The following is a 13,451-nucleotide window of genomic DNA, read 5'->3' as shown; positions in this document are numbered from 1 at the left end:
TTTCATCAAACCAGCAGACAAGGGAGGGGTCATCATCATACTGAACAGAACAGATTACTGCAAAGAAGTGTACCAACAACTGAACAACGAGAAACACTACAGACAGTTACCCACAGACTTGATCAAAGAAAACACTCGTTAACTCAACACAATGATCAAGACCTTTGATCCGGACCTTCAGAGCACCCTCCATGCTCTCATCTCACGTACTCCACGCGTTGGAGATCTCTATTGTCTCCCAAAGATACACAAGGCAAACACATCGTATCAGGCACTGGGGCCCTGAGCGAGAACCTCTCTGGCTATGTTGAGAGCATCCTGAAACCCATTGTACAAAGAATCCCCAGCTTTTGTCGCGACACTACGGACTTCCTACGGAAACTCAGCACACATGGATCAGTTGAACCAGGAGCACTCCTCGTCACAATGGATGTCTCGGCGCTCTACGCCAACATCCCCCGTGATGATGGCATTGCTGCAACTGCCTCAGTGCTCAGCACTGACAACTACCAGTTTCTGATTGCAATTTTACAACTCACCTGCTTTATCCTGGACCACAATGTCTTCACCTTCAACAACCAGTTCTTCATCAAGACACATGGAACAGCCATGGGGGCCAAATTCGTACCTCAATATACCAACATCTTCATGCACAGATTCAAACAAGACCTCTTCACCGCACAGGACTTTCAACCAATGCTATACCCTAGATACATCGATGACATTTTCTTCCTTTGGACTCATGGTGAACAATCACTGAAACAACTATATGATGACATCAACAAGTTCCATCCCACCATCAGACTCACCATGGACTATTCTCCGGAATCAGTTACATTCTTGGACACATGCATATCCATTAAGGACGGTCACCTCAGCACCTCACTGTACCACAAGCCCACAGATAAGCTCATGTTGCTCCACTTCTCCAGCTTCCACCCTAAACACACTAAAGAAGCCATTCCCTATGAACAAGCCATCTGTATACACAGGATCTGCTCAGATGAGGAGAATCGCAACAGACACCTCCAGTTGCTGAAAGATGCCCTCATAAGAACAGGATATGGCGCTTGACTCATCGATCAACAGTTCCGACATGCCACAGTGAAAAACCGCACCGACCTCCTCAGAAGAGAAACACAGGACACGATGGACAGAATATCCTTCGTCATCCAGTACTTCCCCAGAGCGGAGAAGCTATGACATCTTCTCTGGAATCTTCAACATATCATTGATGAAGACGAACATCTTGCCAAGGCCATCCCCACACCCCCACTTCTTGCCTTCAAACAACCGCACAACCTCAAACAAACCATTGTTCGCAGCAAACTACCCAGCCTTCAGGAGAACAGTGACCACAACACACACAACCCTGCCACAGCAACCTCTGCAAGACATGCCGGATCATCGACACAGATACCACCGTCTCATGTGTGAACACCATCCACCAGGTTCATGGTACATAGTCTTGCAACTCGGCCAACACTGCAGGAAGGGATGTCTTGAGGCATGGAACACTGGGGAGACCATGCAGACGTTACGACAGTGGATAGAACATAGAACATAGAACACTACAGCACAAACAGGCCCTTCGGCCCACGAGTTGCGCCGATCACATCAACACCTACCAACCTACAGACCTATCTATAACCCTCAATCTCATTAAACCCCATATACTCATCCAGAAGTCTTTTAAAAGACCCCAGCGAGTTCGCCTCCACCACCACTGACGGCAGCCGATTCCATTCACTCACCACCCTCTGAGTGAAAAACTTACCCCTAACATCACTTCTGAACTTCCCTCCTTGCACCTTAAATCTGTGTCCTCTCGTAGCAACCATTTCAACCCGGGGAAATAGCCTCTGAGAGTCCACCCTATCTATTCCTCTCAACATTTTGTAAACTTCTATCAGGTCGCCTCTCAACCTTCGTCTCTCCAGGGAAAAGAGTCCCAGCTCCCTCAACCTAACTTCATAAGGCATGCCTCCCAGTCCAGGCAACATCCTTGTAAATCTCCTCTGTACCCTCTCAATAGCTTCTACATCTTTCCTATAGTGAGGCGACCAGAACTGCGCACAATACTCTAAATGAGGCCTGACAAGGGTCTTATAAAGTTGCAGCATTACCTCCCGACTCCTAAACTCAATCCCTCGATTAATGAAGGCCAGTACACCACACGCCTTCTTGACCACCTCCTCCACCTGCAAGGCCGATTTAAGAGTCCTGTGGACCCGGACCCCTAGATCCTTCTGCTCTTCAACACTACTCAGACTTCTGCCCTTGATAGTGTACTCGTTCATCCCGTTGGTTCTGCCAAAATGGACGACTACACATTTATCCGCGTTGAAGTCCATCTGCCACTTCTCCGCCCAGTCCTGCATCCTATCTATGTCCTGCTGCAACTTTTGCCATCCTTCCAGACCATCCACAACACCACCGACCTTAGTGTCATCAGCGAACTTACTTACCCATCCCTCCACTTCCTCATCCAGGTCATTTATGAAAATGACAAACAACAAGGGTCCCAGAACAGATCCTTGAGGCACTCCGCTGGTGACTGACCTCCATTCAGAAAAAGCCCCATCCACAACCACTCTCTGCCTTCTGCAGGCAAGCCAATTCTGGATCCACAAGGCCAAAGGCCCTTGGATCCCATGCCCTCTCACCTTCTCAAGAACTCTTGCATGGGGGACCTTATCAAACGCCTTGCTGAAGTCCATGTACACTACGTCCACGGCACTTCCTTCGTCAATGTGTTCAGTCACATTATCGAAGAACTCAACTAGGCTTGTAAGGCACGACCTGCCCTTGACAAATCCATGCTGACTATTCCTGATCATGTCAAACCTCTCCAAATGTTCATAAATCTTGTCCCTCAGAAGCCTCTCCATCAGCTTACCAACTACTGAGGTCAGACTCACCGGTCGGTAATTTCCCGGGCTATCTCTGTTCCCTTTCTTGAAAATAGGAACTACATCCGCAATCCTCCAATCCTCCGGAACCTCTCCCGTCTCCATTGATGACGCAAAGATCATTGCCAGGGGCTCTGCAATCTCTTCCCTCGCCTCCCACAGTATCCTGGGGTACATCCCATCTGGTCCAGGCGACTTATCTACCTTGATAGAATTCAAAAGTTCCAACACATCCTCCTCCTTAATATTCACGTACTCAATCTTTTCCATCTGCTGCAAATCCATAACAAAATCTCCCAGATCAGCTTCCACTGTGAATACTGAGGCGAAGTACTCGTTAAGCACCTCTGCCATTTCTTCTGGTTCCACACAAACCTTTCCCCCCTCACCTTTTATAGGTCCTATCCCTTCTCTTCTTATCCTTTTACCTTTCACATATTTATAGAAGGCCTTGGGATTCTCCTTAATCTTACCCGCCAAGGTCTTCTCATGACCCCTTCTGGCTCTCCTAATTTCCCTTTTAAGTTCCTTCCTACAGGATGAATGAACACCGCTCACCAATCACCAGGGAAGACTGTTCTCTTCCTGTTGGTGAACACTTCAGTGGTCACGGGCATTCAACCTCTGATCTTCGGGTAAATGTTCTCCAAGGCGGCCTTCACGACACACGGCAGCGCAGAGTCACTGAGCAGAAACTGATAGCCAAGTTTTGCACACATAAGGACTGCCTTAACTGGGATCTTTGGTTCATGTCACACTATTTGTAAACTCCTATGACTTGCCTGGGCTTGCCACATCTCACTTACTGTCCTGTCTGGAGACAATACACATCGCTTTAACCTATGCTTAATGCTCTCTCCACTCACCTTTGTCTGCATCTTTAATACTTGATGAGCTGTATACTTGATTAATCAGTATTCTGTAAACTGAGTGTGTGCCTTTATATGCCTTGTTTGTGATCAGAACTCCCCACTCACCTGACGAAGGAGCAGTGCTCTGAAAGCTAGTAGCGTTTGCTACCAAATAAACCTGTTGGACTTTAACCTGGTATTGTGAGACTTCTTACTGAGTTTACCCCAGTCCAACGCCACATCATGTGTAAGAATCCAAGCAGTGTTCTGACAAGGAGCTTTCATGCAATTATGTAATACTAGTGTGTAATTGAAGCATTTTGGCGTGGGTTGCAATGACAGATTGACATTTGTTTAAAGCAATGGGCCTCAGAAATAGATCATGTAAAGCATCCCTGCATTAATGGCTATGTCACTGAAAACTGGGCCTGTTGACAAGGTTGAATGGTAACACTTTCCAGAATATATGAGGGTTATCATTTTTATCTATCAATGAATCTCTTCATTGTTCTGAAAATGAATCAAATATTCCCAATTTAACATTGATTAAAATTCTTCTTTTTCTAGATCTGGACTTTATCAATTCCCACCAAAAAAATAAAACTGTTTATTTATCAGCAGTGCATTCACCGCCCCCCCCCCACCCAGTTGCTGTAACCAGAGAATATAATATGCCAAAGATATGCGGGTTATGTGGATTGGCCATGCTAAATTGCCCCTTAGTGATTTTGATTTGATTTGATTTATTATCTAGCCCTTCCAGCCTGTCCCACCATTCAATAAGTTCATGGCTGATCTGAAGTGGATCAGTTCCACTTTCCTGCTTTCTCCCCATAACCCTTAATTCCCTTGTCTGTCAAAAACCTATCTACCTGTGACTTAAATATATTTAGCAAGGCAGCCTCCACCACTTCAACGGGCAGAGAATTCCAGAGATTCACCACCCTTTGAGTGAAGAAGTTCCTCCTCAACTCTGATCTAAACTACCCCCCCCCCACTTATCTTGAGGCTGTGCCCTCTAGTCCTGCTATCCTTTCTAAGCGGGAAGAATCTCTCTACCTCTACCCTAACTATCCCCTTCATTATCTTATACGTCTCCATAAGATCCCCCCTCATCCTTCTAAACTCCAACAAGTACAGACCCAGTCTTGTTAGTCTCTCTTCATAGTCCAACCCCATCGTCTCTGGTATCAACCTCCTCTGCACTCCCTCCAAGGCCAATATATCCTTGCGCAGGTGCGGCGACCAAAACTGCACACAGTACTCCCGCTGCGGCCTCACCAGTACCCTGTACAGTTGCAGCAAGACCTCTCTACTTTTATATTCTATCCCCCTCGCTATAAAGGCCAGCATCCCATTCACCTTCTTGATCCCTGCTGCACCTGCAGACTGGGTTTTTGCGATTCATGCACAAGGACCCCCAGGTCCCTCTGCACCGTAGCATGCTGCAGCTTCTGGATAAGCCTAGCAAGAGGAGAATCCAGTGCCTAAAGAGGTGCAACCAAGATATTATCAATGGGTTCGTGGTCAATTGACCATGAGCAAGAAGCAGCAACTGATGCTTTGATTTATTAACATGGAGAATGACTAAATCAAACTCTCACATCAATGATATCCTCATGTTAAAAGGAAAGAAGGCTTTGCTTAGAAACTGTAAGGAAGATCCCTGAGAATTAGCCTGGATAGCCTCAACACGGGGCTCAGGCCGGGGCCTCGTTATGCCACACGGACACTGTGGTAGCTCCACTGTAAGGTACTGTGTGGATTGTGTATTATCTTGTTGTGAATGTGATAGCTAGCTGTTCTCTAATCAAATCGCCCCCACACACTGACTCCCTCACTCAAGCGCCTACTGACCCTGGAGCTGCCTTTTAGTCATGATGTGGATATGCCGGCGTTGGACTGAGGTAAACACAGTAAAAAGTCTGACAACACCAGGTTCAAGTCCAACTGATTTATTTGATAGTAAACTCACTAGCTTTCGAGGGGTTTCCCTCTTCTTCAGGTGAATGGAGAGTTCTGGCCTCAGACAGAGCATATAAAGCACAGACAGTCTACAGATTACTGATTAGAATGCGAATCTTTAGTTGGACTTAAACCTGGTGCTGTCACACTTTTTGCTGCCTTTTAGCACAGAGTAAAAAGTCTGAACACCAGGTTTGAGTCCAACCGATTTATTCGATAATAGGCTCACAAGCTTTCGGGTTTTTTTCGGGGGATTTTAGCACAGAAGCAGCTCATTGGCAATGGGCGGTACTTGGGACACTGTCCAATCAGAGCAGGGAAAGGGGCGGGACTCGTTCGCGCTGTCCAATCAGAGCAGAGTAAGGGGGGGGCTCGCCAGTGCTGTCCAATCAGAGTAGAGTAAGGACTTGGCCGGCGACACTGTCCGATGCGAGGAGGGTACAGGGACGGAGCTGGCCGCAGTGTCCAATGGGAGGAGGGTATGGGGCGGGACCGGCAGAACTGTCCAATGGGAGGATGGTAAGGGGGCGGGGCTGGCAATGTTGACCAATGGGAGGAGGATATGGGCGTGGCTGGCAGCACAGTCCAATGAGAGGAGGTTAAGTGGGCGGGGCTGGTAGCGCTGTCCAATGGGAGCAGGGGAGGGCGAGGCTCGCGCTCTGTGTGGGGCAGGGTAACTGGCGCGGCGCGAGGGCAGGCTGACAGTTAGCTAATACGGAGCGCGGAGCGGGAATGGCGCTGTGCTGCTGCCGCCGCTAGTGTTAGTGCTGTCTCTGTCACTGCTCCGCATTGACATGGAGACACACTCCATCCACTGGTTCCGCAAGGGACTCCGGCTGCATGATAATCCCGCGCTCAGAGAGGCTCTGCGGGGTGCCAACACCATCCACTGCGTCTACATCCTCGATCCTTGGTTTGCCGGTTCGTCCAACGTTGGTGTGAACCGCTGGAGGTAAGAAAGGGGGACAGTGTCCCAGTTGTCCGAATTGTCCTGGTGAGGGGTGGACAGTGTCCGAACAGTCCTGGTGACGGGGAAACGGTGTCGGTGTTGTCATGGTGACGGTGATCGGCGCTGACGTTGTCACGGTGATGGGGGAAACGAGGTCGGCGCTGCCCCGATGACGGGGGAACGGTGTCGGTGTTGCCCGGATAATGGGGGAACAGTTTCAGCATTGACCCGGTGACAAGGGGAACGGTGTCAGCGATGCCCCGGTGACAAGGGGAACGGTGTCAGCGATGACCCGGTGACAAGGGGAACGGTGTCAGCGATGCCCCGGTGACGGGGGGGTGGGGAACGGTGTCAGCACTGTCCCAGTGACGGGGAGGACCGGTCTTGGCGTTGTCCCAGTGACGGGGAGGACCGGTCTTGGCGTTGCCCCGGTGACGGAGAGGACCGATGTCGGCGTTGCCCCGGTGACGGAGAGGACCGATGTCGGCGTTGCCCCGGTGACGGGGAGGACCGATGTCGGCGTTGCCCCGGTGACGGGGAGGACCGATGTCGGCGTTGCCCCGGTGACGGGGAGGACCGGTGTCGGCGTTGCCCAGCGACGGGGGAACGATGTCGACGTTGCCCCGGGGGCGGGGAGAGCGGTGTCAGCGTTGCCCGGCGACTGGGTGAATGGGCTCGGCATTGCCCCGGCGACAGGAGAATGGTGTCGACGGATGATCGGTGTTGGCCTTGCCCCAGTGATGGGGGGACCGGTGTCGGCGCTGTCCTGGTGATGGGAAGGACCGGTGTTGGCATTGCCCCAGTGATGGGAAGGACCGGTGTCGGCATTGCCCTGGTGATGGGAGGCACGATGTCGGTATTGCGCGGTGATGGCGGGGGGGGGGGGGGGGGTACTTTGCCGGCGTTGCCCTGATGACGGGGGAGAACAGTGTCAGCGTTGCCCCGGTGACGGGGAGGGAACCGTGTCGGCGTTGCCCAGGTGACGGGGTGAACGATGTTGGCGTTGCCCCGGTGACGGGCTGAACGGTGTCGGCGTGCCCTGGTGACAGGGGGCACGGTGTCGTTGCTGCCCAGGTGATGGGGGGCACAGTGTTGGTATTGCCCCGGCAAAGGAGGGGGGAACGATGTCAGCATTGCCCCAGCGACCGTGTTCTCCTGGTGACTGGAGTCCAACATAGGCTGGGTGACCACTTTGCTTGCATTTTGTCCATAAGCAGGACCCAGACCTTCCCGTAGTTTGCCATTTCAACACACTACCCTGCTCTCCTGTCCACATGTCCATTCTTGACCTTTGCAATGTTCTAGTGAGCCCCAACACAACCTAGAGGAACAGCACCTCATCTTCCAACTGGGCACTTTACAGCCTTCCGGACTGAACATTTCAGTTCAACAACTTCAGAGCACAAACTCTTCCTTCCACCTTCTCCCCGTTTCCATTTATTTTGTTTCATTCTGTTTCTTCCTTTCATCTCATTCATCCACTTTTATCATCCTTCTTTCTCTTTTCCATTTTCCCACTTTTCTCTCCCACTCTCCTCATTGCACCCCAACTCCCCTATCTCCCTTAATCATCTGTACCTCTGTTCGGCCCATTCACATATTCTGATCTCTTAATGAACACTGTTAGCACCTCTCTCAGCCATCTTTATCCTCATTTACTTTCCCTTTGTTCTATTACAGCACGACCCGCGCCCCCCCCCCCCCCCCGCCTCCATATAGTGTAAATCTTTTTTGATTTTCTTTGCTCTTAGCTCTGATAAAGAGTCATTTAGACTCGAAGCTTTAAGTTATTTTCTCTCACTGCAGATGCTGTCAGACCTGAGATTTTCCAGCATTATTCTGTTTTTGTTCCCGGAGGGTATAGTGTCAGCGTTGTCCTGGTGACCGGGACGGGGGCAGACGGTGTTGGCGTTGCCCTGGTGACTGGGCAGACGGTGTTGGCGTTGTCCTGGTGACTGGTGGTGGGGGGCGGGAGATGGTATCGGCGTTGTCCTGGTGACAGGGGGGTGGTGGAAGTGGGGTAACGGTGTCGGCGTTGTCCTGGTGGCGGGAGTGGGGGGGGGGGGGGCGCGGGAGGAACAGTATCAGTGTCCTGGTGACGTTGGGCAGGGGAGTGGTGAAGGAACTGCGTGTCGGCCTTGTCCTGATGACGGGGAAACGGTTGGTGATGGGGGGAACACTGTGCAGGAACATCCATCCGTGCCTAGAGCCACATTCTCACTGAGCTGGTAATGGGAGCAGTTATGTAATCTGTAAGTAGGACATCACTGCACGAGTTTCACACGTGAACAGCGAGCGAACTCAACAATACAATTCTCATCGAAAAGATTGACATTGATTTGTGTCTTTTTTCAATGAAAAAGGAATGTATTTCGAAAAAAAATGGGATTGAAAGAATATTGAATGTGTAGATTGGTTAACAGCTCAAAAACGGAGGATAATAAGAAATGTTTTTCTGACTACTGCACATGGACCAGTATTCTGGCTCAATGTTCTCTATTATATAAATCACCTGAACTTGGGTTCCTAGGGTATCATTTCAAAATCTGCCAATGACTTGTGATTTGACAAGTAACAGGGGTTTTTGCACATCACAAAAATATTTAAATCGTTTGTAAATTGGATTGCAACCAGTTCAAATGAGATTACCAATTTAAATATGAGGTTTAAGTTATGCTGGATCGTTCAGTCTGCTTTGTTAGTTAATCACTAGTGCCTCTAAAGGAAATTTCACTCATAAAATGAGTGGGTGGCACAGTGGTTCGCACTGTTGCCTCACAGCTCCAGGGACCTGGGTTCAATTACCGCCTTGGGTCACTGACTGTGTGGAGTTTGTATGTTCTCCCTGTGTCTGCATGGGTTTTAGAACATAAGAACATAAGAAATAGGAGCAGGAGTAGGCCATCTAGCCCTTCGAGCCTGCCCCGCCATTCAATAAGATCATGGCTGATCTGTCGTGGCTCAGTTCCACATTCGCGCCCTCTCCCCATAACTCTTAATCCCCTTGCTTATCAAAAACCCATCAACCCGCGTCTTAAAAATATTTAGCGAGGCAGCCTCCACCACCTCAACAGGCAGAGAATTCCAGAGATTCACCGCCCTTTGAGTGAAGAAGTTCCTCCTCAACTCCGTTCTAAACCGCCCCCCCTTTATCTTGAGGCTGTGCCCCCTAGTCCTACTGTCCTTTCTGAGCGGGAAGAGTCTCTCCACCTCTATCCTATCCATCCCATTCATCATCTTATACGTCTCAATGAGATCTCCCCTCATTCTTCTAAACTCTAACGAGTGCAAGCCTAATTTATTCAGCCTCTCCTCATAGCTCAACCCCCTCAACTCCAGTATCAGCCTAGTAAACCTCCTCTGCACTCCCTCCAAGGCCAAAATATCCTTGCGTAAGTACGGCGCTCAAAACTGCACACAGTACTCCAGCTGCGGCCTCACCAATGCCCTATACAGCCGCAACAAGACCTCCCTACTTTTATATTCAATCCCCCTCGGTTGCTGCAGTTTTCTTCGGTTGCTGCAGTTTCCTCCCACATTTCAAAAGACTGGTTAGGTGCATTGATGTGAACAAGCGTCGGAGTCTGGCGAAGAGGGGCATTTCACAGTAACTTCATTGCAGTGTTAATGTAAGCCTTACTTGTGACTAATAAATAACCTTTAACTTTAAAATATCATAAATAAATGCAAAGAAAACAGAAAATGTTGGAAAATCTCAGCAGGTCTGACAGCACCTGTGGAGAGAGACAAGAGTCAATGTTTCCAGTCTGGATGACCCTTCATCAGAGCTGAAATGAATGCAAACCAGATTAGACTCGGGCCAGGGAAATGTTAGTGTAGAGAGTACAGTCCCAGTGCTGATAAAATGTCTTTGTAATAAGAACATAAGAACATAAGAAATAGGAGCAGGAGTAGGCCATCTAGCCCTTCGAGCCTGCCCCGCCATTCAATAAGATCATGGCTGATCTGTAGTGGCTCAGTTCCACTTTCCCACTTTTCCCCCCATAACTGTTAATTCCCTTGCCCACCAAAAACTTATCTACCCGTGTCTTAAATATATTTAGCGAGGTAGCCTCCGCCACTTCAACGGGCAGAGAATTCCAGAGATTCACCACCGTTTGAGTGAAGAAGTTCCTCCTCAACTCCGTTCTAAACTGCACCCCCCTCCTTATCTTGAAGCTGTGCCCTCTAGTCCTGCTGTCCTTTCTGAGTGGGAAGAATCTCTCTACCTCTACCCTATCCATCCCCTTCATTATCTTATACGTCTCTATAAGATCCCCCCCTCATCCTTCTAAACTCCAACGAGTACAGACCCAGTCTATTCAGCCTCTGGTATCAGCCGAGTGAACCTCCTCTGCACTCCCTCCAAGGCCAAAATATCCTTGCGCAAGTGCGGCGACCAAAACTGCACACAGTATTCCAGCTGCAGCCTCACCAGTACCCTGTACAGTCGCAGAAAGACCTCCCTGCTTTTATATTCTATCCCTCTCGCTGTAAAGGCCAGCATCCCATTCGCCTTCTTGATCACCTGCAGACTGGGTTTTTGTGACTCATGCACAAGGACCCCCAGGTCCCTCTGCACTGTAGCATGCTGCAGCTTTTCGCCCTTTAAATAGTAATCCCTCCTACTATTATTCCTGCCAAAGTGGATAACCTCACACTTGCTAACATTGTACTCCACCTGCCAGGTCCTCGCCCACTCGCTCAGCCTATCTAGATCCCTCTGCAGACTTTCCACACCCTCTGCACAATTTGCTTTTCCACTTATCTTTGTGTCATCAACAAATTTCGACACCCTACTCTCAGCTCCCTCCTCCAGATCATCTATATAAATGGTAAATAGTTGAGGCCCCAGCACCGATCCCTGCGGCACTCCACTAGTCACCAACCGCCAATCAGAATAGTACCCATTCATACCAACTCTCTGCCTCTTATTAGACAACCAATCCTCTATCCACGCTAACACCTTACCCCCAACTCCATGCCCCCTAACCTTCTGAAGCAACCTTTTGTGCAGCACCTTATCAAACGCCTTCTGAAAATCGAGAAACGCCACATCCACCGGTTCCCCACTGTCTACCACACTAGTCACATCCTCATAGAAGTCCAATAAATTTGTCAGACACGACTTCCCCTTAACGAATCCATGCTGCATCTGCTCTATCAAACAATTCTTCTCAAGGTGCCTCGCTATTTCTTCTTTGATGACGGATTCAAGCATTTTTCCAACAACAGACGTTAAACTAACTGGCCTATAATTCCCTGCCTTTTGCCTGCTACCTTTTTTAAACAGCGGCGTAACATTAGCCGTTTTCCAATCTTCCAGCACTTCCCCAGAATCCAGCGAAGTTTGGTAAATAATCACTAAGGCATCTACTATCACCTCTGCCATTTCCTTCAGAACCCTGGGATGCATTCCATCCGGTCCTGGGGACTTGTCCACCATCAGTCCTGCTAGTCAATCAAGCACTGCCTCTCTAGTGACAGTAATCGCATTCAGGCCCTCAACTCCTACCATCCTTCTATCTTTAGTACCCGGCAAACTATTCGCGTCCTCCTCTGTGAAGACCGAGGCAAAAAACTTATTTAAGGCCTCAGCCATTTCCTCATCCCCCACCACTAAATCCCCCCTCTCATCCTCTAAGGGTCCAACATTCACTCTAGCCAGCCTCCTCCTCTTTATATATTTATAAAAACTCTTACTGTCCTTTTTTATATTTAGTGCTAGTTTAGCTTCATAGTCTATCCTTCCTTTCTTTATCAACTTCTTAGTCAATCTTTGTTGATTTTTAAACCTCTCCCAATCTTCTACTCGCCCACTACTTTTAGCCACTCTAAACGCATCAGCTTTTAATTTAATACTCCTTTATTTCCTTCGATAACCATGGCTGATTATCCCTTCTCCTACGTTCCTTCTTTACCATCAGAATAAATTTCTGCTGAGCTCCTTTTTGTAAGGAGCCAATAACTTTTTCAAATCCAAAAAATCAGGAACTGAGTAAAATAGTAGTTCAATCTGTTCAAGGACCTGCTTATGTAGCCTGACCCACTTTGTAGCAGAGAGATTTTATTCCTATGTAATTGACACAGTTGTCTTGATGAAAGGTTTGCCTGCTCCATCTAAATAAAAACTGTTTTCCTCCTCCCAAATCTCTGATGGATTTTGAAAATAGGAAGTTCATGGCTGTTGTGCAATAAATCCACACATTTGGACAATATGGGAGAAAACAGATTGGATAATTGTAATATAGATGTGTTTCAACTGTATTGACTGGCGAATACCTGGAGAGTAACTGCTAGGCAAACAATTCTAAGGAGTTCAGTGGTTGGAGAACAGTGTATGGTCCAGCAGTGCGGTATTAGAAACATCTGAGTGTCTGAGGTGAATGAAATGCCTACAGAAATCACTTCTGGCTACCTGTGTTTTCATTTAATTGATCATTGTACATTAAATTTGTGTAACCTTAACATGGTATTGAATTGGATTGCAACCAGTTTAGATGAGATTGCCGATTTAAATATGAAGTTTAAATGATGCTGATCGTTCAGTCTGCTTTGTTAATCATTCATTAGTGCCTCTAAAGGAAACTTCACTCATAAAATGATTGGGTGGCACAGTTGCCTCAGTGCCAGGGACCCGAGTTCGATTCCCGACAGACCCGGGATCTGATCTGCCGGGTATTGAACAGATTTTGATCTGATCAACTCCCGGAAAACAATGTGATTTCACTGTTCAAGAATCAATTAATATTGTAAAAATACTTTTTAATAACG

The 13,451-nt window shown here is 48.4% G+C and overlaps 1 protein-coding gene across 1 annotated transcript in view; it reads left to right on the top strand.

Annotated features, from left to right (window-relative positions):
• Window positions 1-6,407: 6,407 nt before the first annotated feature.
• The window catches only part of LOC145357057 (cryptochrome-1-like), an 83,759-nt gene continuing 76,715 nt past the window's right edge, over window positions 6,408-13,451 (top strand). The window contains exon 1 of the mRNA XM_080210129.1: window positions 6,408-6,680. Within this exon, the coding sequence (XP_080066255.1) occupies window positions 6,523-6,680 (158 nt within the window). The 5' untranslated portion in view covers window positions 6,408-6,522. The remainder of the gene's footprint in view (window positions 6,681-13,451) is intronic.

This window comes from Carcharhinus amblyrhynchos, chromosome 22, assembly GCF_965287045.1.
Source record: "Carcharhinus amblyrhynchos chromosome 22, sCarAmb.v2.hapA, whole genome shotgun sequence".
Classification (NCBI taxonomy): domain Eukaryota; kingdom Metazoa; phylum Chordata; class Chondrichthyes; order Carcharhiniformes; family Carcharhinidae; genus Carcharhinus; species Carcharhinus amblyrhynchos.
The sequence above is the reverse complement of the archived record's forward strand: the minus strand, read 5'-3'. Positions and strand labels throughout refer to the sequence as shown.